Raw genomic sequence first — 25,140 nt, 5'->3', positions numbered from 1 at the left:
ATTTCATTCTTGATATTTTTATTTTGTATATCAGCCTGTAGGTGATATTTATCAGTCTTTTCCCTTTATAATAAATATGGGGCTAAACTAACATATATGGTTGTAGTAGTAATTTATATGTTACATAGCTTATAAAATAGGACTACAAAAAGCAGTAACAGTCTTTAGTGGCCTGTTGTAAATTATTAAATTGTTTTTGGCTGTAAAAATTTTATTAAATAGTTTGTTTTAATGGTTATCCTTTTTTAATTCCTTTCTTCAGATACAGAAGTTTACAGTGAGTTTTATCTTGTGCCACCTCCCTACAGCGTCGCTACCTCCCTTCCTACGTACGATGAAGCTGAGAAGGCCAAGGCTGCCACAATGGCAGCCGCAGCTGCAGAGACAGCTCAGAGGGTAAGGCAGGCTGGTTGCTCTCTTCTGAGAATATCATGTTTAGTAATGTCAAAAATAGGTCTGAGTTTCAGAGTGTTTGTGCACGTAGACTGTTTTTTAGTATCTTCTCTACTACTTCTTAGGTGGGTCGTCATTTTTTGGTGAAATTGGTACTCACCTCTCCATTCCTTTACCTCCTCATTTCTGTTTCTACCGATTTTCCTGTGTAGCCCATTGTAATCGTGGTCCTTGTCTTTACCAGTACATTTCCTAAGTCTTGATTTTCTCCTTTCATGTGCTTTCACTCCCATCCCCTGACTTCCTTACTCTAGATACTCCACCCCATAGACCTCTTCTCTCTTGATGTCCTTCTTCCCCTCCTCATATAGTTTAGATTCTGTGATCCATAATTATAATCATAAATTATGTTTTTCCCTACTCATTTGTATTATTAGCAGAGCCAGTCTAGTGACTCCATGAATGAACTCAGTGTAGGTTAAAAAGCACAGAGAAATAAGTTACCAGTTTTCAAATTATGTTTGTCAATTCACTTTGTGTGTGTATGTCCACTTTTACACATCCCACCCTAGAATTTTTGAATGATACCTGTCCTTTCTGTCTTCTCTTCCTGTCTCAGTAAGAGTAAGAGTCAGTGATATACATGTACATTACTTCTTGTTCTGGTAAAAGGAGTGACTGTCTCAGGAGTGAAGAATCAACGAGAAGCATGTATGCTATTCTACAGTCAGATAAAAGGTGGAAGTTATTTACATTTTATTTATTTGTTTTAAAAGATTTTATTTATTTACTTGAGAGTGAGAGCGAGAGACCACAGAGGAAGAGAGGGAGAAGCAGACTCCCCGCTGAGCAGAGAGCCCCGACAAGGGGTTGATCCCAGGACCCTGAGATCATGACCTGAGTGGGAGGCAGACACACTGAGTCACCCAGGCGTCCCGTTATTTACATTTTAGTATGGCTGCAAGCAGGGCTAGAGTTTGTTGGCTTTTTTTCTTGCTTCAGACTTTAGAGATATCATTTCAGCTTCCTAGGTTCATCACGTGTTGTTTAAGAAAAGACACCAAAATCACTTTACACAGAAAGCTAGGATTAGGTGAGGGACAAAGGGAGAGAAAAGTGATTCTGTGTACAGCATTCTTCTTCGGCCATCAGGCCAGAGCCCAACAAGTAGATTATCTGATAGGTGAGTGTTTTTTCCTGGATGGGTTTTTTTCATCAGTCCATCCCTTTCCATGCCTGTTCCCGCTCCCATACTCCAACACACACAGAGTTAAATGTCAACATAAATAGCTTTGGGCACATAAGTAAAGACAGTAAGCCTCAAATTTATTATTTATGCCATTTCCTTCGGAGGGTAAAAGTAAGTCTTTGTTAATACAGTGGCATAAAATACAGCTCAGTCAATAAGGATTTTTGATACTTAGAGGAGAGAATCATAGAGAAGGAGCATAGATCTGCAGTGTGGAGTTTATCAAAATCAGTTCTAGGTTGCTTAGCACGTACATGGTTATACATGCATTATATACATGCATGCACTCTCTGTGAACGAGAAGGGCATAACTCCTTTTCTCAGGGAGTATCTCCCTAGAGACCTTGGAAATGACAAAGGTCCTTAACTCTGAAGAGAAAGAAGCAAGCATTGTCTTGCTCTCTGCTTTGGGGAAAGCATAAAAAAAGTTTTCTCTCTTTTGGAGAGAAAACTCTGAAGTGTTTTCTATTCCAACCTTTCATTGTCATCATTTCCAGTGTCTTGTTTTTAGCAAGTAATATGATGCCAGTCTGAATTGGAACATGTTCATAAGGAAAAGTTTTCCGTTTTCAACTGCTTCTGATATCATTGTAACTCCAGCTTCTGAAGATTTTGGAAAATTTCATAAAGCAAAATATAATTGAACAGAAGAGACTTACTTAGGTCCTTGTAAAAGACTCTTAAATTCATCAGTTTCTAACCCAGGGTTCCAGCACCCTCTCTTCTGCAAAAGATGATTGAGTATGGGTTTCTATACCCGATTCAGATAGAAAACTGGTCTGATTAGCATTTGAGTATGTATTCAGTTGTAAATGAATTTCAACTGGGTGAGGTGTGAAAGCTTCTTTCTTTTTTTTCCTTATTATTTATTTATTTATTTTTGATGTAGTGCTCCATGATTCATTGTTTGCGTATAACACCCAGGGCTCCATGCAGAACGTGCCCTCTTTAATACCCATCACCAGGCTAACCCATCCTCCTACCCTCCTCTCCTCTAGAACCCTCAGTTTGTTTCTCACAGTCCATAGTCTTAAATCCATGCTCATTGGGAGAATATAGGTAGTAGCCAGGAGACTTGGAAACAATACTGTTTTCTATTTCCTATTTCTAATGTGCAGGATTGCATGTAAATTATGGGATGATTAAATGGACTTAAAGAAACTAACTCCTTTTTTGAAAAAGATTTATTTATTAAAGTGTGTGCGTTAGTGTGAGCTTGCGCTGGAGTTGGGGGAGGGGCAGAGGGAGAGAATCTTCAAGCACACTCCCCTCTGAGCGCATAGCCCACCACCTGGGGCTCAGTCCCAGATCCTGAGATCATGACCTGAGCCTAGACCAAGGCATCAGTAGCCCAACCAACTGAGCCACCCAGGTGCCCCTGTACCTTGTTTTAAAGTTTCTCAGTAACTTGTTTTTTGACATAAAAACTATCACTTTATAAATTATGAGCCACTCCAGGATAAGGACTCTGTTTGCATTTCTAGCACCTTTCTATTACCTGGTGCATATTTGGTGTTTAATAAATTACAGTTTATTAAGTTGATGAAAACTTTTTAAAAATTAGCAATGTAAGAAATTAGGAAGAAGAAAATACCACACTTGTTTTCTCACAGCTTTTCATTTTAAAATATTTTGGTGTCTTTTACCACTTTTAGGATTTATAAATTAATGTAGTTGGAATTATTATAGAGCTATTATATTTTATTTTTAAGCATTTTATATAAATGCTTCTTCTTTAATGGTTTAGTGAAATTCCATGGAATCAATATATTATAAATATATTATAATTTAGTGGTTCTTCCTCCCTAGTGAACAGTTGGATTATTTTCAGATGTGATTATGTGTCTGTGTTTATCATTGTTGATGTTGTAAAGGACATCTTTGTGCATGTTTCCTGTCTTCTTAAAAATGATGTCATATGATAAAAATCTCAAAAAAGTATGAAATATTTATGTTCTTGCCCTCATGTTGACAGTGGTTTGGAGGGGCTCACATTGGGCTTTAGTGTTTATTTCTTGAATTAACTTGAAATTATACAAACTTTTATTAATATATAGTTATTGCCAATCACTGTATTTTCTCTAAGAGGGTTGCTTACGATATGTGATTGCAGAGTTTTAGGGATCTTTTTGCCTAAATAATGAGCAGTATGGTTTTGAAAATCTTTTTCTTTTGGCAGTGTACATAGTGAGACTACCATGAATGTATTAGCATTTTCTTGACCAGTCTCCTGAGCCTCAGTTCCCACTGAGAAACACGAAGAGGGCCAAGTAATGTTTCCACACAGTGTGGAACCCTGAATTTAGTGAACCCAGTATTTTCTTTTTTCTCTAAAGATTTAATTAATTAATTTATTTGAGAGAGAGAGAGAGCGTGCATGCAAGAATGGTGGAGGGGCAGAGGGAGAGGGAGAAGCAGGCTCCCCAGCAGGCTCCTCACTGAGAAGGATCCAGGATGCAGGGCTTGATCCAGGACCCTGGTGTCCTGTCCTGAGTAAAGCCAGATGCTTAACCGACTGAGCCACCCAGGCACCCCGAACCCATTATTTTCTCCTGGTCACTAATCTCTGCTCTGGGGAGAGACACTATCTCTTCCAAAGCTGTCTGCAATATAAGGAAGAAGGGCAGCCAGTGCCTCTACCTAGAAGATGTGTAGAAACATGAAGGACTCATGGAGAATTATCTCCTGACTAGAGCCCACTATTGATGGGCATTTAGATTGTGTCTAATATTTTGCTCATACTATTATTATTCCTGCAGGGCGCCTGGGTGGCTTAGTCAGTTAAGTGTCTGACTCTTGATTTCCCGGCTCAGGTCACGATCTCAGGGTCGTGCTATCAAGTCCTGTGTCGGGCTCTGTGCTAGGCGTGGAGCCTGCTTAAGATTCTTTCCCTCTCCCTCTCTCTAAAAAAGCAAACAAACCCAAAAAACATTGCTGCAGTGAATTATCTTTAATACATCATTTCTTGTAAGTGGGAATATATTGTATATTTGTACAATATATTTCAAGAGCTGGAATTGTTGGCTGTGTACATTTTTTTCTTTTTTTAAAGTTGTTATTTAAATTCCAGTTAACATACACTGTAATATTAGTTTCAGGTTTACTATTTAGTAATTCAACATTTATACAAAACCTGGGGCTCTTCACAGGTGCAGTCCTTAATCCCCATCACCTTTTTAACCCCCTTCCCCTCTGGTAGCCATCAGTTTGTTCTCTGTAATTAAGAGTCTGTTTCTTGGTTTGCCCCCCCTCTCTTTTTTTCCCCCTATGATCGTTTGTTTTGTTTTTTAAATTCCACATATGAATGAAATCATACGGTATTTGTCTTTTACTTACTTGCTTAGCATAATACTCTCTAGCTTCATCCACGTCATTGCGAATGGCAACATTTTTATGGCTGAGTAATATTTCACTGTATATATACACCACATCTTTATCCATTCATTGATTGATGGACACGGGCTATTTCCATAATTTGGCTATTGTAGATAATGCTGCTATAAACATTGAGGTGCATGTATCCCTTTTGAATTAGTATTGTATTCTTTTCATAAATACCTAGTAGTGCAGTTACTGGGTTGTGGGGTAGTTTTATTTTTAACATTTTGAGGAGCCTTCCTCCATACTGTTTTCCAGAGTGTCTGCACCAGTTTCCATTCCCACAAACATTGCAAGAGGGTTCCTTGCTAGCACCTGTTGTATCTTGTGTTGTTGATTTTAGCCATTCTTACAGGTGTGAGGTGATATTTTATTGTAGTTTTCATTTGCATTTCCCTGATGATGAGTGATGTTGGGCATCTTTTCATGTGTCAGTTGGCCCTTTGGATGTCTTTGAAGAACTGTCTATTCATGTCCTCTGCTCATTTTTAAATTGCATTATTCAGTTTTGGGGTGATGAGTTTTATAAGTTCTTTATATGTTTTGGATACTAACCCTTTATCAGATATGTCATTTGCAAATATCTTTTCCTGTTCCATAGGTTACCTTTTAGTTTTTTGATTGTTTGCTTCACTGTGCAGAAGCTTTTATTTTGATGAAATCCCAGTAATTTATTTTTGCTTTTGTTTCCCTTGCCTCAGGAGACACATAGTAAAAAGTTGCTACGGTTGATGTTAAGGAGGTTACTTCCTGTGTTAGCATTTTAATGGTTTCCTGTCTCACATTTAGGTCTTTAATCCATTTTGAATTTATTTTTGTGTGTGGTGTAAGAAAGTAATCCAATTTCATTCTTTTGCATGTTGCTGTCCAGTTTTCCCAGTACCATTTGTTAAAGAGACTGTCTTTTTCTCACTGGATATTCTTTCCTACTTTGTCAAAGATTAAGTGACCATACAGTTGTGGGTTGTACATTTTTATTTTTGATAAATATTTCCAAATTGCCAGCCATAGAGATCATACCCACTTAGATTCCACCACTGATTATGAAAATTCCTCTTTACTGTTCAGTGCAAATGTGTCAGTCACATCTTTCTTGATATATTTTCATTAATCTAATGTTTACTTTTTATCTTTTTTTGTGTTTTCTTTTAAAGTTACTCTTTTCCAGGGTGCCCATGAAAAATTAATACTTGCTAATGTTTTTGAATACTTACTGTGTGCCAGACACTGTACTCATTTTATCATTTGTCTCTACAACAAATTGAGAATATCTGATCTTATTTAAATTATCTTTATACTTAAATAATAAAGTTGTAATTAGTTTTTTAGTGAGCTGTTCTAATGTTATGTGTTTTACAGATTCAGGAGGAAGAGTGCCAACAAAGAGATGACTTTAGTGATGCAGACCAGCTCAGAGTGGGTAATGATGGGATTTTCATGCTGGCATTTTTCAGTAAGTGTTTTTTCATTTCCAAATTGTTTTTTTGCATATATTAGCTGTGTGTGTATTTAAAGTAGCATTGTGAAGAAAGGCAGATATTGTTAATGGGTGACTACTTTGTTTAAAATGTAAATTGTTCCTGATTTTGAGCTATGTGATCATATGATGCAATAAAAATCCTAGTATTTAGTATACTTATAACAGTGTATTACAGTCATTATGCTAGATGCTGACTATATAGAATTATATAAATATATTTAAACTATGTTTTTGCATGAGAAATGTTGCGTGTCCATGCAGTGATGTAGGAGCACGCAGAATGAAACTATAAATTCTGCTTTTGGAGCAAAGGACTTCCATTTGAGTGTCTTTAAGCAGGAACAAGGGTTGGAAAAGGAAATATTCTAGGCATCTGGAACAATGTGATTCGAGACACGAAAGAATGCAAATATATCTTGTTTGGGGGGAATGGTAAGGAATTAGAAGACCAAAAACCTAAGTATGATTTTTTTAACATGTTGCAGAATTCTTAAATACCTGAATTTATAAAGTGGACTTTATACTTTGAGGGAAGACTGTGTTATAGTCTATTATTTCAGTTCCTAACACGGGGATTGGCAGAGAGTATACTCAATACATAATATTATGACACTTCAATTGTTTAATTGCTAAAATTAAGTTTTTGAAATCCAATATTCATATAAGTATATTTATTAGACTAGATATGGTAAATTTCTGCCCTCAACCTGGTTAAATGATCAAGCTCTCATAGAATGCTGATTTAATTCATTTTAAGTATAAAATTTATTTTGATAAAACTAAGAAATAGTTTTCTTATTTAAAGTATCATGTTCAACTTTAAAAATAGAAAATACAGAAAATACATACCTTGAGCTGAGTTACTTTTGAGTCTGGGAAATCACTAATCCTCCATTTTGAAATGGTTTCTTGCTGCTTTTCCTTCTTTCATTTCATCTGCTGAAGAATAGAAGTAGATAACCACTCAGAAGTGGGTCGGTGAGTGGGAAAGCAGTTACATTTTTCTCTTCAAATTTAGTAAGTTATGTTCTGCTTGGCAACCAGCTAATGTGTATGCAATATTTAAATCTTGTGTCGTTAGTTAAAATTTGTAGTTAGATATGATGGTAGGTACCATGGAAGGGAAAAGAACACTTGACTACAAATAACTACTGTTTTGTACTATTAGTCTAGTCAATGTTAGTTTTTTCCTTAGTTTTAGTTCAACGGGTAACCCTTTATTATTCATAACAGGCTTCCCACATATTTTGTTTATAAAAAGAGTAGTGTCAATATTAATTCCTTTAATGGTTATGTATTTTAAAAATCTTAATTGGAAAAGGAAATTTAAGTTTATTGTACTATATGTATTATAAATACCTGTCTCTTGGTATAAAAATGTGATTTGATACCATCTATATGACTCAGCTTAGTGATTATTTCTCCCTTTCTGTATTTCACTTAATCCTGTCTTCTTTTTAGCCCCCCCCTTTTTTAGATTTGGAAACATTTTGATGATAAAACACTGTTGCAAATGTTTGGTAACCTACACACTTAGTTGCCTTTATTTTTGACCTGTGGTGTATTAATACGAAGATATATATTTCATGTATTTAGTGTAAATTACCTGCTTTTACTACATTTTTACTAAATGATATCTTTATAACTTATTTTTTTTATGTTCCCTATTCTACAAATATTGCACCAATATTATAAGAGTAAAATTATAAATTATTTTTGGACTTCATTTCCTGATATATTTTTTTCTGGTAGGTTGTAGGCCAGTGTTTGAGTGTATTTGCTTTGATAAGCATAGATTTATTTGTAATCACTACCATCTAGTGGCTATTCTTCAAATTGCAGCTTGCTATGTTTTTCATGCTTCATCTAGTAGCTGTTATTTAGATTCTATTCTTTTTTCTATTTCTGTGGTTCAGAAATAGATTTTCTTTTTAAAATGTTACTAAGTTTTTAAAATTTAATTTCAGTATAGTTAATATATGGTGTTATATTAGTTTGCGGTGTACAATATACTGTAGTGACTCAGCAGTTCTCTACATTGCTCAGTGCTCATCATGATAAGTGTACTCTTAATCCCCTTCACCTATTTCACCTCCCCCCCGCCCCCCACATCCCCTCTGGTAACCATCAGTTTGTTCTCTATAGTCTGTTTCTTGGTGTATCTCTCTCTCCGCACCCCCCCTTTTTTTTACTTGTTTGTTTTATTTCTTAAATTCCACGGTGTATTTGTCTTTCTTGGACTTAATTCACCTAACATTATACTCTCTAGCTCCGTCCATGTTGTTGCAGATGGCAAGATAACATTCTTTTTTATGACTGAATAATATTACTTTGTGTGTGTGTTTGTGTGTGTACATCTTTAGCCATTCATCTATCGAAGGACACTAGGGGCTGTTTCATAATTTGGCTATTGTAAATAATGCTGCAGTAAACATAGGGGTGCATATATCCTTTTGAACTAGTGTTTTCTTATTTTTCGGGTAAATACCCAGTAGTGTGATTACTGGGTCATAGGATAGTTCTATTTTTAACTTTCTGAGGAGCCTCCATACTGTTTTCCACACTGACTGCACCGGCTTGCATTCCCACCGACAGTGCATGAGGGTTCCTTTTTCTCCACATCCTTACCAACACCTCTTGTCAGAAACAGATTTTCTTTAACGTGGTTTATAACTTAAACATTTCAGGTATAATAAGTTGTGTGAATAAAACTACAGTGAATATCAATAAGAATATTTCAAATTAGAACTTTATGATGGTTTAATTCTTCACTTCTCTCTTACAGCATCCACATTTCCATCTCTTACCACATGTAATCCTAAACAAGTTTACACATAAATTTGGTAAAATAATTGCATGTTCGTGTTCAGAAAATATAAAGAAAGATATGTATCCTTAATAATTTTTGCTTCTCATAATCCCTTGAAGTGTCAGAGCAGAATGCCTCATACGTACTTGTATCTGATCTTATTTTTAAGAGTTTTTAAAAGAGTGGAATGGAAGTCAATTATTTGTTAGTTAAAAGCTAGAAACTAAGATTTAGTCCACTGGATAATTGATAGTCTGCGGAAATGACCTTGAACTATAATGCTTAAAAACGTAATAGACTCTGTTTAAGAAATTTTGTACCATGTGTGAATCTTTAGAATTGAAGAATATTCATGCTATGGTAAAAATTAATCACCTGTATTATTCCCATTTTACTTTATTTTTATTTTTTTAAAGATGTATGGATTTATTTGAGAGAGAGCATAAGTGGGGGGGGCAGAGGCAGAGGGAGAGGGACAGAGAAGAACCTCAAGCAGATTCCCCACTGAGCACAGAGCTCGACGTGGGGCTCGATCCCACAATCCCTAAGATCATGACCTGAGCCAAAATCACAAGTTGGACGTTTAACTGAGCTCACAGGAGCCCCCATTATTCCCATTTTAGACTTGAGGGAAACACATTTAAAGACATATTAAATTGTAATTTTAAAAGGAATTAGAATACTGTTTTGAAATGTGAATTCTGAATTGTAAGAAATTGCCAAACTGTGTTACCAAAGTGGCTGTACCACTGTGCATTCCCACCAGCGGTGAGTTTCTGTTGCTCTGATCCTCACTAGTATGTGGTACTGACAATTTTTAAAATTATAGCTGTTCTAATAGATGTGTGGTAGTATCTCATTGTGGTTCAATTTGCATTTCCCCAAGGATTGATGATATTGAGCATCTGTATTCACTAATAAGCAGTTTTGAGCACCTACCATGGACAAGTCATAAAAGTTAAAATTCTTAAAGAGATTGTCTGGGCATCACACATACTGAAAAACAATACATTGATGACTTGTTCTGTCCAGATAGAGCTGGGTTTATAATTATATAGCTTTTAGGTGATGTTGTAGATGGTAAGTGAATCCAGAAAAGGAACACTTAAGAATTGTAACTACAGGGCACCTGGGTGGCTCAGTTTAGCTTCTGCCTTTGGCTCAGCTCATGATCCCAAGGTCCTAGGATTATTAAGCCCTGCATCAGGCTCCCTGCTCAGCAGGGAGTCTACTTCTTCCTCTCCCTCCTTCCTCCCCCACCCCCCCCACCGCTTGTGCATGCAGTCTCTCTCTCTCTCTCTCAAATAAAAATCTTAAAAAAAAAAATTGTAACTATACCTTAAGAAAGTCATGTAGTATTTGTGAAGCATTAAACTTGTTTACAAGAAAAAATTTGTTTTGGTCATCTCATTGCTTATAATTTAGCTGAAATGTCTTAAAACTAATAAATTGTTAGCATCATGTCTTTCTTAATGGCTAATTGATTAAATGAGGAGAATTGTTTGAGGATAAGAGAGAAATTTACCTGTATGCAATTCAGAATTAAGTTTAGTGAAATTGATTCCTTGTCTAGGAACTTGATGTCTTTGAAACCTAGTGCATTTATATGTATTAAGAATTTTTCTGTGATTGAAGAAATAAGTGCTCATTGTTAGGATCATATGTATATTCATTTATGATTTTCTTTTGTTTATTTTCAAAACAAGTATCAGATTTTTAAAAATTTAAAACTTTTTAAACTTTACATCTTTAAATTTAAAACTTAGGAAAAATTTGCAAAAATAATACAATTGTCATGTAACTTTCATCTGGTTTTCTCAAGTATTAACATTTTATGTAACATCAGTGCAATGATCAATATTAGGAAATTAACATTATGAAATAGTACTAACTAGTTTACAGACCTTATTCAAATTTTACCAGTTGTACCATTGGTGTTCTTTTTTTCTTTTTTTTAAAAAAATTTTATTCGTTTGACAGAGACACAGCAAGAGAGGGAACACAAGCAGGGGGAGTGGGAGAGGGAGAAACAGGCTTCCCGCAGAGCAGGGAGCCTGTTGTGGGGCTGATCCCAGGACCTCGGGATCATGACCTGAGCCGAAGGCAAGACACTTAATGACTGAGCCACCCAGGCACCCCCCACTGGTGTCCTTTTTATAGTCCGGGATTATATATTGTATTTCATTGCCATTTTGCTTTAGTCTGTTCTTAATTGAAGAACAGTTTTTTAGTCTTTTTTTCTTATGACTTTGATTCTTTTGAAGAATATGGACCAGTTGTTATGTAGAATGTCTCTCAATTTGGATTTACCTGATATTTCCTCATGATTAGATTCAGGTTATGCATTTCTTTCTTCTTCTTCTTCTTCTGCTTCTCCTTCTCCTTCTCCTTCTCCTCCTTCTCCTCCTTCTCCTCCTTCTCCTCCTTCTCCTCCTTCTCCTTCTGCTCCTCCTCCTCCCTCCTCCTCCTCCTCCTCCCTCCTCCTCCTTCTCCTTCCCCCCTCCCCCTCCTCCCCCTCCTCCCCCTCCTCCTCCCCCTCCTCCTCCCCCCTTCCCCCCTCCTCCTCCCTTCCTTCCTCCTCCCTTCCTTCCTCCTCCTCCTCCCCCTCCCTTCCTTCTTCCTTCCTTCTTCTTCTTCTATACCATAGAAATGATGTGCCCTTCTCAGTGCATCATATCAGGAGGTAGTGATCTATAGTTATGTCTTATTGCTGGTGATGCCAACTCTCATCAGGTTAAGATGGTGTCTGCCAGCTTTCTTCACTATAAAGTTTCCCCTTTGTTATTAATAAGTATCTTGCGGCTTTTGGAAATTTAAAAGTAAAGTCTTATTAGTTAAAGGATAAACTGTGGTGTACAATACTGCTTTCTAGGTTATCTTGCTCCCCTCTTTTTGTAGGTTGGTGGTATAATAAAACGGTTACTGGAGAGGTGAAAGACCTGGATGCTCCTGTCTTACTATACCTCTTGCTTTGCGAGTTTATGTGGCATTTCACTGTTCTAAGTCTCCATTTGTCCTTCTGTAAATGGAATTAATTCTGACCTTGCCCTTCTTAAAAGACTAATGCGAGGATCAATTAAATTAAAATATGTGAAATGTCATAAATTATAAAGTGCTGTTAGGTGAAGGTAGTAGTAATGTTCTCCTTCCCCATCCTTACCTGAGCATTCACCTTTTACGTGATTTAAAGTGGTAGCCTTCTTTCAAATGTCATTAACCTGTCTGACTCACTTTCTTATAAAGAAGCACTGGAAGGTGAATGTGGAAAGTGTAACTGGAGCAACAGTAAGCATTCTTTTTACCAACTTTTCTGAGTTAATTGCTCTGCTTCCTGCTGCTTGCTACCCCAAATCTTACTTTTTCTAAGGAATATAGGCTATATAAGACTTTTGCTTCTTTGGATTCCATGTTGGGCCTTACTGTGTGGGGAATAGGTGCCCTACACCTTTTAAGCTTCCTAATTTGTCTTAGGTTTTCAGGGAAACATGGCATGAATGAAGTAGAGCTAAGAGAAAAGTGTTCTTGTCTTTTTTTCTAGAGGCATGTATATGTTTGCCTGCCTCTACTATATGTTGTTCCTAATTTTATGGATTTTATACACTTAAGGTTTAGCATACATTTATTAAATTCTCTTTTGCCGACTCAGGCATGTCATAGAGGATTTAGAATTGAATGCTTCTGCCCTTTCTGTATTTTAAGGACCTGTTCAGCTTTATTTGCTACCTTATGGGCCAAGGGGCCTAAAAAGTGTATCTATGCTTGAGTCGTCACCAACTTCACTGTTTTCCCAGTGTTTAACCCAGTTACAGAAGGATAAAGTTATGTATTAGTCTCTTAGAGCTGCCATGACAAATACCATCAACTGGATGGTTTAAATAGTGGAAATTTATTTTCTCACAGTTCTGGAGACTGTCTAGAAGTCCAAGATCAAAGTGCTGGAAAATTAGGGTTTGGGTGAGGATTCTCTTCCTGGCTTGTGGACAGCTGTCTTGCCATTTCCTCCCATGGTCTCTTTCCTACATGTGGGTGGAGAGAGAGCTCTCTGGTGTCTCTTCTCTTCCTATAAGGACACCAATCCTAGTGGATAAGGGCTCTACCTTTATAACCTTAATTATCTTCTTAAAGGCCCTGTCTCAAAATACAGTCACACTGGTTAGAGCTTCAGTCTGAATTTTGAGGAGACACAGTTCAGTCCATAACACATTATATTACATGAGCACAGCTTCTAGGAATCCATACTGCTGGCAGAGAGCAAAAAGAAAACACAATGACTCAGTAGGTACTTTTTTGTTATTTTGTATCTTATTTCTGATGTGAGTACAATTATATGTATAGTAGATATTGGTAAATCTGTTTTAAGGAAAACAGTGTTTGAATTAATTTTCCCCAAAACTAAACATACACACACTCAAAGGTAAAAATGCACTTTTGGAATATTTTGCTGTTTTGTATTTTCTCCATCAGTGCTTCCTGTGTTTTAACAGCATGACATGCTTACGAAATGATGGAATGTTTATAGCACGCAGGATCCGGGAATAAGGTGCTCAGGGCTGGTGGCCGTCTGTGCTCTGCCCAGATCTCACCTGCCTGCTGAGGAGGAAGAGAGGAGCTCGCTCAGCCTGTCACTAGCATATATATGGGACACTGGTTTGGGAGTCTCTGCTGCGGTTCATTAATGCACATTATGTATTTTAAAGAGATATCAACTTATTTTTTGATCAGCTGTTGCATGTTTTTCTCCACAGATAACACAGATATTAACCAATTAGATGTAGAGCAGCTGTATCTAATAGTGTATTATTCTCTGACCATGGAACTAATTCTCTCTCCGCTGTCCAATATGATAGCTACAAGCTAAATGTGACCACTGAACGCTTGAAATGTGGCTGGTGTGACTGAGGGACTAAATTTGAAATTTCATTTACTTGAAATTTAAATAGCAACCTTTGTAGAGTTAGGGTGGGTTCCTGGAGCAAGTAGACAAAGCAGTGTGGCTCGTGGCATTAGATAGCACAGATCTAGAAGATAGCCGAATACTGATCAGTATCTAGGTTTATAAAAAAGAAAATGTGGAGTGTGAGCAAGTTTTATTTCCAGTAGTGTCTCCTGAATTTTTTCTTTTTTGCAGAAAAGATACAAGCTACTCTAAAAATATCATTTTGTATGGGTAGTAATAATGGTTAACATTTCTTAGCAGTCACCATGTGCCAGGTTCTATACTGTGCTAAGCTAAGCTCTTTAAATTCATGATCTTGCTTAATCCCCTTATCAGACTTGTGAAATAGGTCCTGCCGATCAGAGAATTGTGGCTCGTGGAAGTCAGCAGTGAGTCTAGTGAGTGATATATGTCACACTGTGGCTCAAACACGTCTCTTATTTCAAAATTCATTCTCCTGACTATTGTACCATATAACATAGCTTGCCATAAATGACCAAGAAAACTGTGCCCAGAAGGCATTAGGAAGGAAGAAATTATAGGAGTAGGGGAATTGCTTTGAAGAAATAGCTATTTCATTTAAACTTATCTTAAAATGTTTCCTCTTTGTCTTCAGAATTCTGAAAAATCAGCATTTCTCTAGGTAATTTACTTTGTTTCCCTGAGGGTAGGTTAGAGATACTGAAGGTAAGAGGATGGGCACTGAACAGGACCAGAGTTCTGCTCAAATTGATCTTCGGTTTTATTATCGTTACTGTTCTTATTTTGATAATGTTAATATCTTGGACACAGGGCACTCTGATTATATCTCAAGGACCTATGTTAAAATGGTTTCTGCTACAAGTAACAGAAAACCCTTACTCGGCTCTTTTAAATAGAATATTATCTCACAAACCAGAAAATCCATAGGCAAGCAGATAGACAAGCAGACCTCAGCCACAGCAAGTGTCAGTTCTGAGGCTCTGCTTTTCTTTGATTTTCTTCACTCCCTAGCCCTTGTGGAGTTACACTTTAATCCTCGGGCTGATAGTAGAATCCAGGCAGAAGTTCCAGATGTTATATCCAAACTAGTCATCCACTGGATAAGGAGTTTTTTTGTTTTTGTTTTTTAAAAAAACATTGTAGAAATTCTCAAACTAGGCAAGAGTATAAATAACCTCTGTGTATTTATCACTCAGTTTCAACAATGAACAACCTAGAGCCACTGTTATTTAACCTATATTCCATCCTCTATCTCCTTGATGTGTTTTTAAGAACCAAAGAATGCTGTTCAGAAGTCCTATTTAAAAAAAAAAAATGGCAGGGAGTTTTGGCCTCCTGTGATTTTTCCCAGACCACTCAGGACCCACCTTTTCGGGTTAAGTATGGGGTCCATACTTATGGATGCTCTGTAGGTGGGTGGGATCCTGAAAAGGGGGAAAAGCAGGTTTCAGTAGGTAGGACGAAGAGGCAATGAACACTACCTTCTCTGGAAGTATTTTATAATTTATTTGGCTCATCTTTAATATTGCTTTTAAAAAAATGCAGTTTGGTTGGCTGATTGCTTAGGTTAGAATTCTTGGGTGGGATCACATGGGAGTTACCTTGTGACTTGGTTTTTTAGGTGGTTTAAAAATGTAGTTTCACCTGTTGGTGGTAAGTTTCAAGGAATTGATTCCTATTGATCAAATTGACAAGAAACCAAGCTTACCTGTTTGTTAATGTATAGTTAATAACTAATATATTTGCAAAAGGTATAGTTTATAAACAAGACTTAATTGGTACAGTCAAGAGAAAGGGAATTGTTATTTCCATGGTGCAATGAAGTATTGTTAATATTATGTCTGTTAATTTGTTTCCAAAGTGTGGTCTTTAAAAGGACTATTTTTCTTGCTTTTAGTGGCATTTATTTTCAACTGGCTTGGATTTTGTTTATCCTTCTGTATCACCAATACCATAGCTGGAAGGTATGGTGCCATCTGTGGATTTGGACTTTCATTGATCAAATGGATTCTTATTGTTAGGGTGAGTGTTTTAATAGCCTCTATCGCTTTTATTTCATTAAAATATATGAAATTTCTTGTGTGGTTCATAAATGTTCATTTTACATATATGAATCAATTATTTTGAGACTTATTCTTAACCCTTTTAGACTTGTTATTGTAGTGATCTCTGTGGTGTGAACATTTTGTAACTTTATTACATGAGAGCTTGTTACTACATGGAAAGAGCTTTGAAGTCAAAAATTTGAGTTTGAATCTTATTCATATTTATATCAGCGTTTTAACTTTACGTTTTTAAATTGTTGTGAGCATTTCTTCATAATAAGCTGGTAGTCCTGCCTTTCAGGATTTCTCTGAGGACTAGAGGTAATACAATTCAAGCACTTGTCCAGTTGCTGCACAAATGCATGTGCTCAGTAAACCAGGCTGCGACTGTTGTGATACAGCGCAGGCATGCCTACCATCCGTTAAAACAGAACATTTTCTGTTGGTTAGTAGAATTCTCAAGGACTTAATTATCCTCTCACTCTTTCTTTTAGTAACATTAAGAGCTCAAAAGTTAACTAAGGCCTCTGAGGTGGCTACCAGAACTCACCTTTTTTTCCCTTATGTTCCTTCTCCACCTTTCTTATTTCCCTGTTGTTTCTGGAATTTACCCTCTGTCTACTTCTTATCACTTACAACATGGTGTGTAGGGAGATAATCCTAAGTCCTTTTCTTTTTCCATCTCAGCAGCTTGTCCCAAAATAATTTTCTGTAACCATTCCATCAGCAGTAGTATTGTTAGCATATTCTTCCCCCAGCTCTTTACCTTTGCCTATTGAAGGCCCCTTTTGGCTCCTTTTTACAAAGCTTTGTCCCTAGTTTCTTTAGGATAAGTCCTAGGAGAATGATCAAGAGTGGTTTTGGGGCACCTGGGTGGCTCAGTAGGTTAAGCATCCATCTTTTGATCTCAGCTCAGGTCTTGATCCTCAGGATCATGAGTTCAAGCCCTGCATAGGGCTCCACATTGGGCCCCACACCACAGAGATCACTACACGACACTATCACTTAAAAAAAAAAAAAAGTGGTTTTATTGATTGTTTTAGTAAGTTTTCTTAAAAGTAACCCACATATTTAAGTGCTACTATACAATTGATAAAATGCATAATTTCTACAAATCATTTATTTAAACATTGATTTCTAATTGAATGAGTCAGATCCTCAAATATTCTGTAGAATCACATACTAAAATGTCAGCTTTTTTAAGTGCTTCAGACACTTCAGTTATGCACCTACATCATCACATTGATTTAAGAAATTAAAACTGTGGACCTAACGTGTTTCTTCATTATTTTTAAACTTACTGCTTCCCAGAGTATCAGTAATCTTATCAGACCTTATCTCTGTTCAGACCAGATACAGATTTTGGTTATTAATCAGTTGATTCTTGGGTAGTACCTAAGACTTGCCGCCTTCTCAGATGATCAAAATCTGAGCCAATGTAAGAACAGCCCCCTGGCAGATTCTTTTTCTAATTTCATTTTTAAAAATGTGAAGTGGGGGCACTTGGGTGACTCAGTCGGTTAAGTGTCTGCCTTCGGCTTAGGTCATGATCCCAGAGTCCTGGGATCGAGTCCCATGTCAGGTTTCCTGCTCACCAGGGAGTCTGCTTCTCTCTCTCTCTCTCTCTTTCTCTCTCTCCCCCTCCCTCTACCCTTCCACCCCTGCTTGTTCTCTGTCTCAAATAAATAAAATCTTTAAAAAATAAATAAATAAAAATGTGAAGTGAATTCCCACTATAATCATAAATCTGTTAAGGTGTTAGGGAGCATACAAAGATAAAGCACGATCCCTGGCCTTGCAGAAGTTATTACTAGAAAAACCTCAACAGAGTTGACACTAGATGTGTCCAGTGGTTATTATTATGTTAGTAATAGAATTAATTACTATTATTCAAATGGATTTCTTAGTCACAGAACACAGAAAATGATTTGAGGATTGTTTTCTCAACTCTTCTAAACTTAGTAAGTTTGTGTATTCTAGATTCATTAAAAAAAAAAAAGTCCGGTCCATTATATGCAACCTGTGCTGTTAAGGGTATTAGGGCCTAATTCTCTTATAATACCCCTAGTTGAGAGGGGTTTGTTTATCTAGTAATTAACTCCATCTGATGTGATAAGATGGGGAACTTAAATTCAAATACTGGGGATTGCATCAAGTTTGATCACCAGAACTGTTTCGTTTCCCTTTAAAATACCACTACTGAGGGGCACTGGCCGGCTCAGTCAGAAGAGCATGTGACTCTCAATCTTGGGGTCGTGAGTTCAAGCCTCACGTGGGGTGTAGAGATTACTTAAAAAAAAATAAACTTTTAAAAAAAACCACATAAAATGGGCCTTTAAAAAAAAATAAAATACTGCTACTGGGTTAAGGTTAATATTATGCCTTTAGTGTGTATTGAGAATTGATATGAGAAAAAGATTTTTAAAAATCTTTTGTATCAAATAATAATAGCTGCATTTCATTGAGTACTTACTGTATTGCAAACATAATTCATTACAAACATCAAATTCTTGACTCCTGCTTGTATCAGTGATGCTCATGATAATCCAGACATTTTATTGATGATAAAAGCTAAGAATAAAAAAAGTCAAATAACTTGCTCAATATCCCACAGTTTGTTGGATTACAATCTAGGTTGGTCTCAATTCCATGCCTCTTCTCCTAATTCTGTCCTGCCTCTGTGACACTGTACTTGGACTTTTATTATAATGCTCTAAGCAATAAATGCCCTGTGAAGTGCTGAGAGAAAGGTTTTCTCCTAAAAGCCTGTTGTTTTATTTTATTAGACAATAAGTAATTTATAAATCATACTGTAGCTTTTCTTTTTGTTTCTGAGTTTCCATTTACTTAGATTTAAGTTAAATATCTTTAGCTGATTCTGGTATTATTTCTAAGGCTTTTGATGTTTTTATTTATTTAAAAATGAATATGTTTTTTTAAAAACTAACAACTCTTTTTGAAAGTAGACAGGATATAAACAATAAACTACTGGTGTTATATTAATAAAACAAAATTAGATAAATTCTTAGTGTCAGTTAATTTATTTTCCAAAATTTGGTTTTTGCATCCTGTGATTGGCTAGTTGACATGATTGATTTACTCATTAAACCCCCAACTTGGCTCAGCCCTCTGACTATTGGTATTTTAAAACATTTTTACTCACTCAGTAATGAACCCAAAAACTCATTAGTTTATCCTTTTTACATAGTGAGTCTTTCTTTGACTTCACGGTGAAAGTGATTATATTTTTTCATTTGGGAGTAAATAAAGACTAGCTTTGGCAAATATTTTTGGTGAAGAATGATGTTCTTACTTTTCTGGTTGCCTCTTGCCAGGTAATATTATTTATTTAAGTATATTCTACAATATATTTAAAAATTAGAAAGTTAAAAATGTGTTGCTTTGGTTCTTTATTTCTTTTCATTCTTAAAGACTCTAAAACCTATATGAAAATCTTTTATTTCTAATTATTAATCACTTGATTAAAAAGTGTAGTGCAGTCCTACTTTACCAGCTATATTTCCCCAGTTGTTTAGTTCTCCCTTGTACATATTTTAAAGATGTAGTGTGTGGGATCTGCATCTATAATGATACTTTAAAAATTTTAAACTTTGAAATTTCTAAAAACCTCAGCCGAAAATTTAGATTATGGTTCATTTATTAATTGTAAATACTTCCTGTAGAAATACTTAAAAAGTTTTAAAAAACAAATTTAGATAATCATTATTAGTACATATGCTTCCTCAATAGTGACATTATTTACAATTTATAAGTACTTTGTTTATTACTAAACCTATAGGATTTTTATTTTGTTTTTTTTTTTTTTTTTAAAGATTTTTATTTATTTATTTGACAGAGAGACACAGCGAGAGAGGGAACACAAGCAGGGGCAGTGGGAGAGGAAGAAGCAGGCTTCCCGCTGAGCAGGGAGCCCGATGTGGGGCTTGAACCCAGGACCCTGGGATCATGACCTGAGCTGAAGGCAGACGCTTAATGACCGAGCTACCCAGGCGCCCCTAAACCTTTTAAACTTTTGTGGAAATTACCAATGAATAGTTGGAAATAATTACCAAAAGTTGGAGATACTTTTAATTTCAGATTTGAGGGCAAATCTCCATTTGACAAAATCATTTTTAGTTAGATTTGGTTTGGAGGCCAGTGAATGGAAACAGAGTAAATAAAACAAAGTAAATTTTAGTAGTTTTAGACTAGGTTATATTAAACACTTTCAAAATATAACTTTGGAAAATTGTTTAGGTGCTAAAGGATAATAGGGAAGAATTATCTGAAGTAACTGAAAAAAATTAGATTGACTTAAAAAAATTTTTTTTAAATAATAAATCATGACATCCAGAGATTAAGCAAGGAAAAGATACCTGTGTTCAGTATCACCGGACTCTGCCTTCCATCTGCCTATTCATACACTCATTTCACAGGGGATATAAAACTCTCAACCATGGTCACTAATAGGAACTGTTGAAATGCCACTTCAAGGTTCATTTAGCTGTTCTTAGCTTACTATTGGGAACTGAATACTGGAGCATCTAGTTTGAAAATAAAAAGACTCTAATGAGTTGGGGGTCTTTATGTGCCTAGTATTCTTGGCAGTGATTAACAGTAGGGGGTGTACAGAAGGTCAAAAGCTCTTCTTTTTAGAGGTCAGCTGAACATCCCCATCTGATAAGATTAAACTAATGTGGCTTTTGGTGTTAATATCTAAAGCAGCGGGTTGCTGTAGTGTGTTTGGGATGGTAGTTGTGGCTTTGAGAGATTATGAAAAAAGAACTGACATGTGAACTCTTTAATGAGAAAGTTGGATTCAGATGTATAGAATTTACCTTTCTTACAATTTTGAAACTGATTTTTGTTTTTAAAATACTTTGTGTAAGTTTGTTAGCTATTGTATACAAGATTTTAAAGAGTTTGTTTCCTCAAATAATTATGTATGTCATTAAGTATTTATTTTTCTCTTTGTGTTGTTTTAAGTGCAAGAGATGATTTGAGGTAAATTGTTCTGAAACTAAGGCTAATCTATGATTTTCAAATTTAGGTACATAAATAGGGTTAATATATTTATGTTCACTCCATAGTTTTCTGATTATTTTACTGGATATTTCAATGGACAGTACTGGCTTTGGTGGATATTTCTTGTACTTGGTAAGTTTGTTTCTAATGCATTTCAGTTTTTAATTTGCATTTAGTTTAACTTTGATATTTCCCCAAATTGTAAGATGTAAATACATTGTGTTGAAACTTATGTGGAAATAATTTTTCTACTGTAAAATTCTCATATCCAAATACTTAATATCATCTCAGCTATTTGGATAATTATACATTGCACTCGAGATTTCTGATTGAAAATCCAGAGCCTGTCAATTTAAAAAATCAGTGGTTGGATGATAATTGAATATCGCAAAACTTGAAAATCCTAAAATGATTAAAAAAAATTGTCTTTAGCATTTATTTTGGAAAATATACATGCATAATTTCTTTTAACGATCCTAGGATATGTTGAGAGTAGGATAGTTGGATGTTCTATGCATTTTCTTATTTTTGGAACATTGAAACATTCTTTATACTTTTGAAATGTACCCTGCATTAATCATTAATCAACCAGGCATAAGAAGGCTTCATGCCCAACGATCACAGTACTTCTGTTGAGTTTTCTTTTTACAAGGCATGTCTTTTTGTTAATATTGATGAATTTTATGGATTTCCAATTTTTGTTCCCTGGTGATTGTCACTCTAGATGTATGGTAAATTAATCTCAAAATCACATAATGCCTTTAATCCACATTTCAGATTTATTTACTGACATGAAGAATATCCTCTCTACTTAGGTTTAAAAGCCCACATTTCTGTAGTAACATAATTGTACCAGAAAATAATAGCATTTCAGTAGGTGGCAGTGTTCTCATTGAGTTTTTGTTCAGTCCTGGTATTGGATCTTTAGGATCTTTAGGGAAACAAATTCTTAGTGGTCAGTTAAGGTCACTAAAGATCTTGTATTCTTTCTCTTAACAATTATAGTGAAATTATTCTAGTGTTGTGATTTTGGTTAGGGAGCCAGATCTTACAAGGGTTTAGGCAGTTATTTGTATTGTTGTGTTCTGACTGCCTGAATTCTGTGCTCGTTATTGAATTTCTTAGTTAAAAGTGAAAAAATATATGAAGTCTTGTAGGTATTTAAGCATATTAAATGAGTGTATTTGCTTCTAAATATATTATTAAGGATTGGATGTTAGGAAGACAGTTATAGGGCCCAGTGAAATGCAGAGGACCATCCCCCATTTTCACATCAGAACCACAATCTAGCATTTAGGGAATTGTGAAAACTTAATCCATAATAAAAATGTTGCTCTCACATATACTCAGAAGAATGTTGAGTACATTGTAGAACACTGAGAGACAATAGCTGCTGAATGATTGGTTTCTAGATATGAACTGGTTTATTTTAGAAAATGCCTGAGCAGGACAAAATAGTCTTAGAAACTGTAGTTTTCTTAGACAAAAGTAGGGATTTCATAAATAATTTTGGTTTACATTTTTCAGTAATACTTCTACATTTGGATCACAATACCATTATCTTTGAACAGCATCTGGAAGGACGTGAGGGTGGAATTCAGAGTGGGAGTCACAAATGGAAGGAGTTAGGATATAGGAAGCAGATGGGCTCAGATTTAGCTGAAATTTATACCACTTGCTTTAGTCATTATTTGTATATCTTCCTATCTTTTCTCTTTATTATAACCATGCTTTTTTTTAGTGCTTTGGTTACTGTCTTGGAGTTGGAGTACAAATTTAGTTTGGGACTTTGCATTTTTAAATCGACAGACTCCTCCTCTCGATGAGGAAAGTTACATGCGTGTATATCTTCTGTTTTTCTGTTTTTGTTTTGTCCCCCGCCCATTACCTAGTTAAACATTTACTGAAGTTAATAAATGTTTCCCTTAGAATTCTATGTTTGATAAGTATATCAAAGAATTTACTAATAATGCTAATGCTTTTTATATTTAGCTAATATTTTTCATCTGAAACTTTGAAGCATTTCACAGGCATTGTTTTATTAATTACTAAAGGATTCCTGTTATGTAAATGGTTGTTATTTAAAAATGCTGTTAAAGAGAATACTGATAGATATAAGATCTATCCCAAATCATTTAATAAATCACTAGAGTGGTTGCTTCCCAATTCTTTCCTGATTCTTCTTATCTAAATTTGTACTATAAATTAGTCTTTTGTTAATACTTGAAAATAAGAACTAATAATTAAAATTATTTACATAACATATATCTTCAAATACAGATTTCACAGATGACAGGCACTTGATATTGTTAGAGAGGCTTACTGGTTTTATCCCACGATTGTTAGAAAATTACTTGAATATATTCTTTCTTGAATACTTTCTATTAGTAAATATGTCTTAGTTTGCTTAGTAGTTGTATTAATTGGAAAGTTTCCTATAAAAATGGGATTTCTCTGAGTTGAATCAGCTTAAATGCATTAGGTAACTTTGTTATTAAAAGAAATCATGGAATAAATATATTTTTGTGTAATTCTGGATTTTCATGGCTGGGTTTGCTTTAATTTAGATACATCTGGACTTAACAAATTGAAAGAATTTGGGGAGGCAGTAAACTTCTTCATATTTTTTCATGATGGTTATTATCGTTATAGTGTAAAATATATTACGGAATGAGTAGAATTTTACAGATTAAATTCCTTAAGCCAAGAGGATCTTGTTTATAATTGTCTGTTTTAAATTGATGCCCTCTCCATATAAGAACATAATGGCTCTGTATTACTTTAACCGTTTCAGGCCTGCTTCTTTTCTTCAGAGGATTTGTTAATTATCTAAAAGTCAGAAACATGTCTGAAAGTATGGCAGCTGCTCATAGAACAAGATATTTCTTCTTATTATAGAGGTAAGAAATATCAATAGAGAACTCTGTTTCCTTCATGTATTCTTATTCACCAGATGACTATTATGTGTACTTATGTTGTTTACTTAGACTTAGCATATTTAATATATTGTTATACTGTTAACAGTCAACTAATTAAGATTCAGTACATTGTGAACTTTTTAAGATTTTTAAAAATTGAATTTCATAAATTTTAATTTTTTAAATATATTGTGAATAAAAAAACTTTAAGTCAGACTTTTTAAACTTCTTTTTAAAAGATTAACCACAGGATGTAAGTAACCATTAGCACACAGTTTAAAGGCTTGAAAAACAAAATACGACAAAGCACTTACACAGAAGGGATGGGCATTTTGTATAAAACAATGTGAAATCCACAGACATGTGGTAAACAAAACAAAACAAAACAAAAAACAAATTTGTGGTTGAAAAGAAATTTTCCATGCAGTGATCTTAACAAACTAGATCAAAGAATAAAAGTTATGTGAAGAAAATGGGAGCTCTCATAGTTTCCTTAATGTCTGTCAGTTTGTATCAACAATGAAGGCTTCAACTTGAATAAATGGGAATAAAGAAATGAGCAGAGGTTGTCTTACTAGTTATCCAGTGAGTTTCTGGAGGTTGCATGCGGCTAGCTAGTAGTTTCTTCACATGAGGAGACCTCATATCTCTATTTTCTATAATAGACTTTTTGTTATTTAAAAACAGTTAACATACAATGTTATATTAGTTTCATATGTACAACATAGTGATTTGACATTTGTATATTTTGTGAAATGCTCACCACAATAAGTCTAGTTACCATCTGTCACCAAATTAATACAAATACAATATTATTGACTATATTCCCTGTGCTGTAATTTACGCCCCCATGGCTTACTTGTTTTGTAACTAGAAATTTGTACCTCTCAATCCCCTTCACCCATTTTGCTCCCCCGTCCTGAAA

The 25,140-nt window shown here is 35.2% G+C and overlaps 1 protein-coding gene across 1 annotated transcript in view; it reads left to right on the top strand.

Annotated features, from left to right (window-relative positions):
• The window catches only part of NDFIP2 (Nedd4 family interacting protein 2), a 67,824-nt gene that overhangs the window by 39,656 nt on the left and 3,028 nt on the right, over positions 1 to 25,140 (top strand). Inside the window, exons 3-7 of the mRNA XM_027589119.1 lie at positions 263 to 396; positions 6,380 to 6,473; positions 16,125 to 16,249; positions 21,363 to 21,429; positions 24,092 to 24,197. Of these exons, the coding sequence (XP_027444920.1) occupies positions 263 to 396; positions 6,380 to 6,473; positions 16,125 to 16,249; positions 21,363 to 21,429; positions 24,092 to 24,195 (524 nt within the window). The 3' untranslated portion in view covers positions 24,196 to 24,197. The remainder of the gene's footprint in view (positions 1 to 262; positions 397 to 6,379; positions 6,474 to 16,124; positions 16,250 to 21,362; positions 21,430 to 24,091; positions 24,198 to 25,140) is intronic.

Source organism: Zalophus californianus, chromosome 3 (genome assembly GCF_009762305.2).
Source record: "Zalophus californianus isolate mZalCal1 chromosome 3, mZalCal1.pri.v2, whole genome shotgun sequence".
Classification (NCBI taxonomy): Eukaryota; Metazoa; Chordata; class Mammalia; order Carnivora; family Otariidae; genus Zalophus; species Zalophus californianus.
This window is presented reverse-complemented; position numbering and strand designations above follow the sequence as displayed.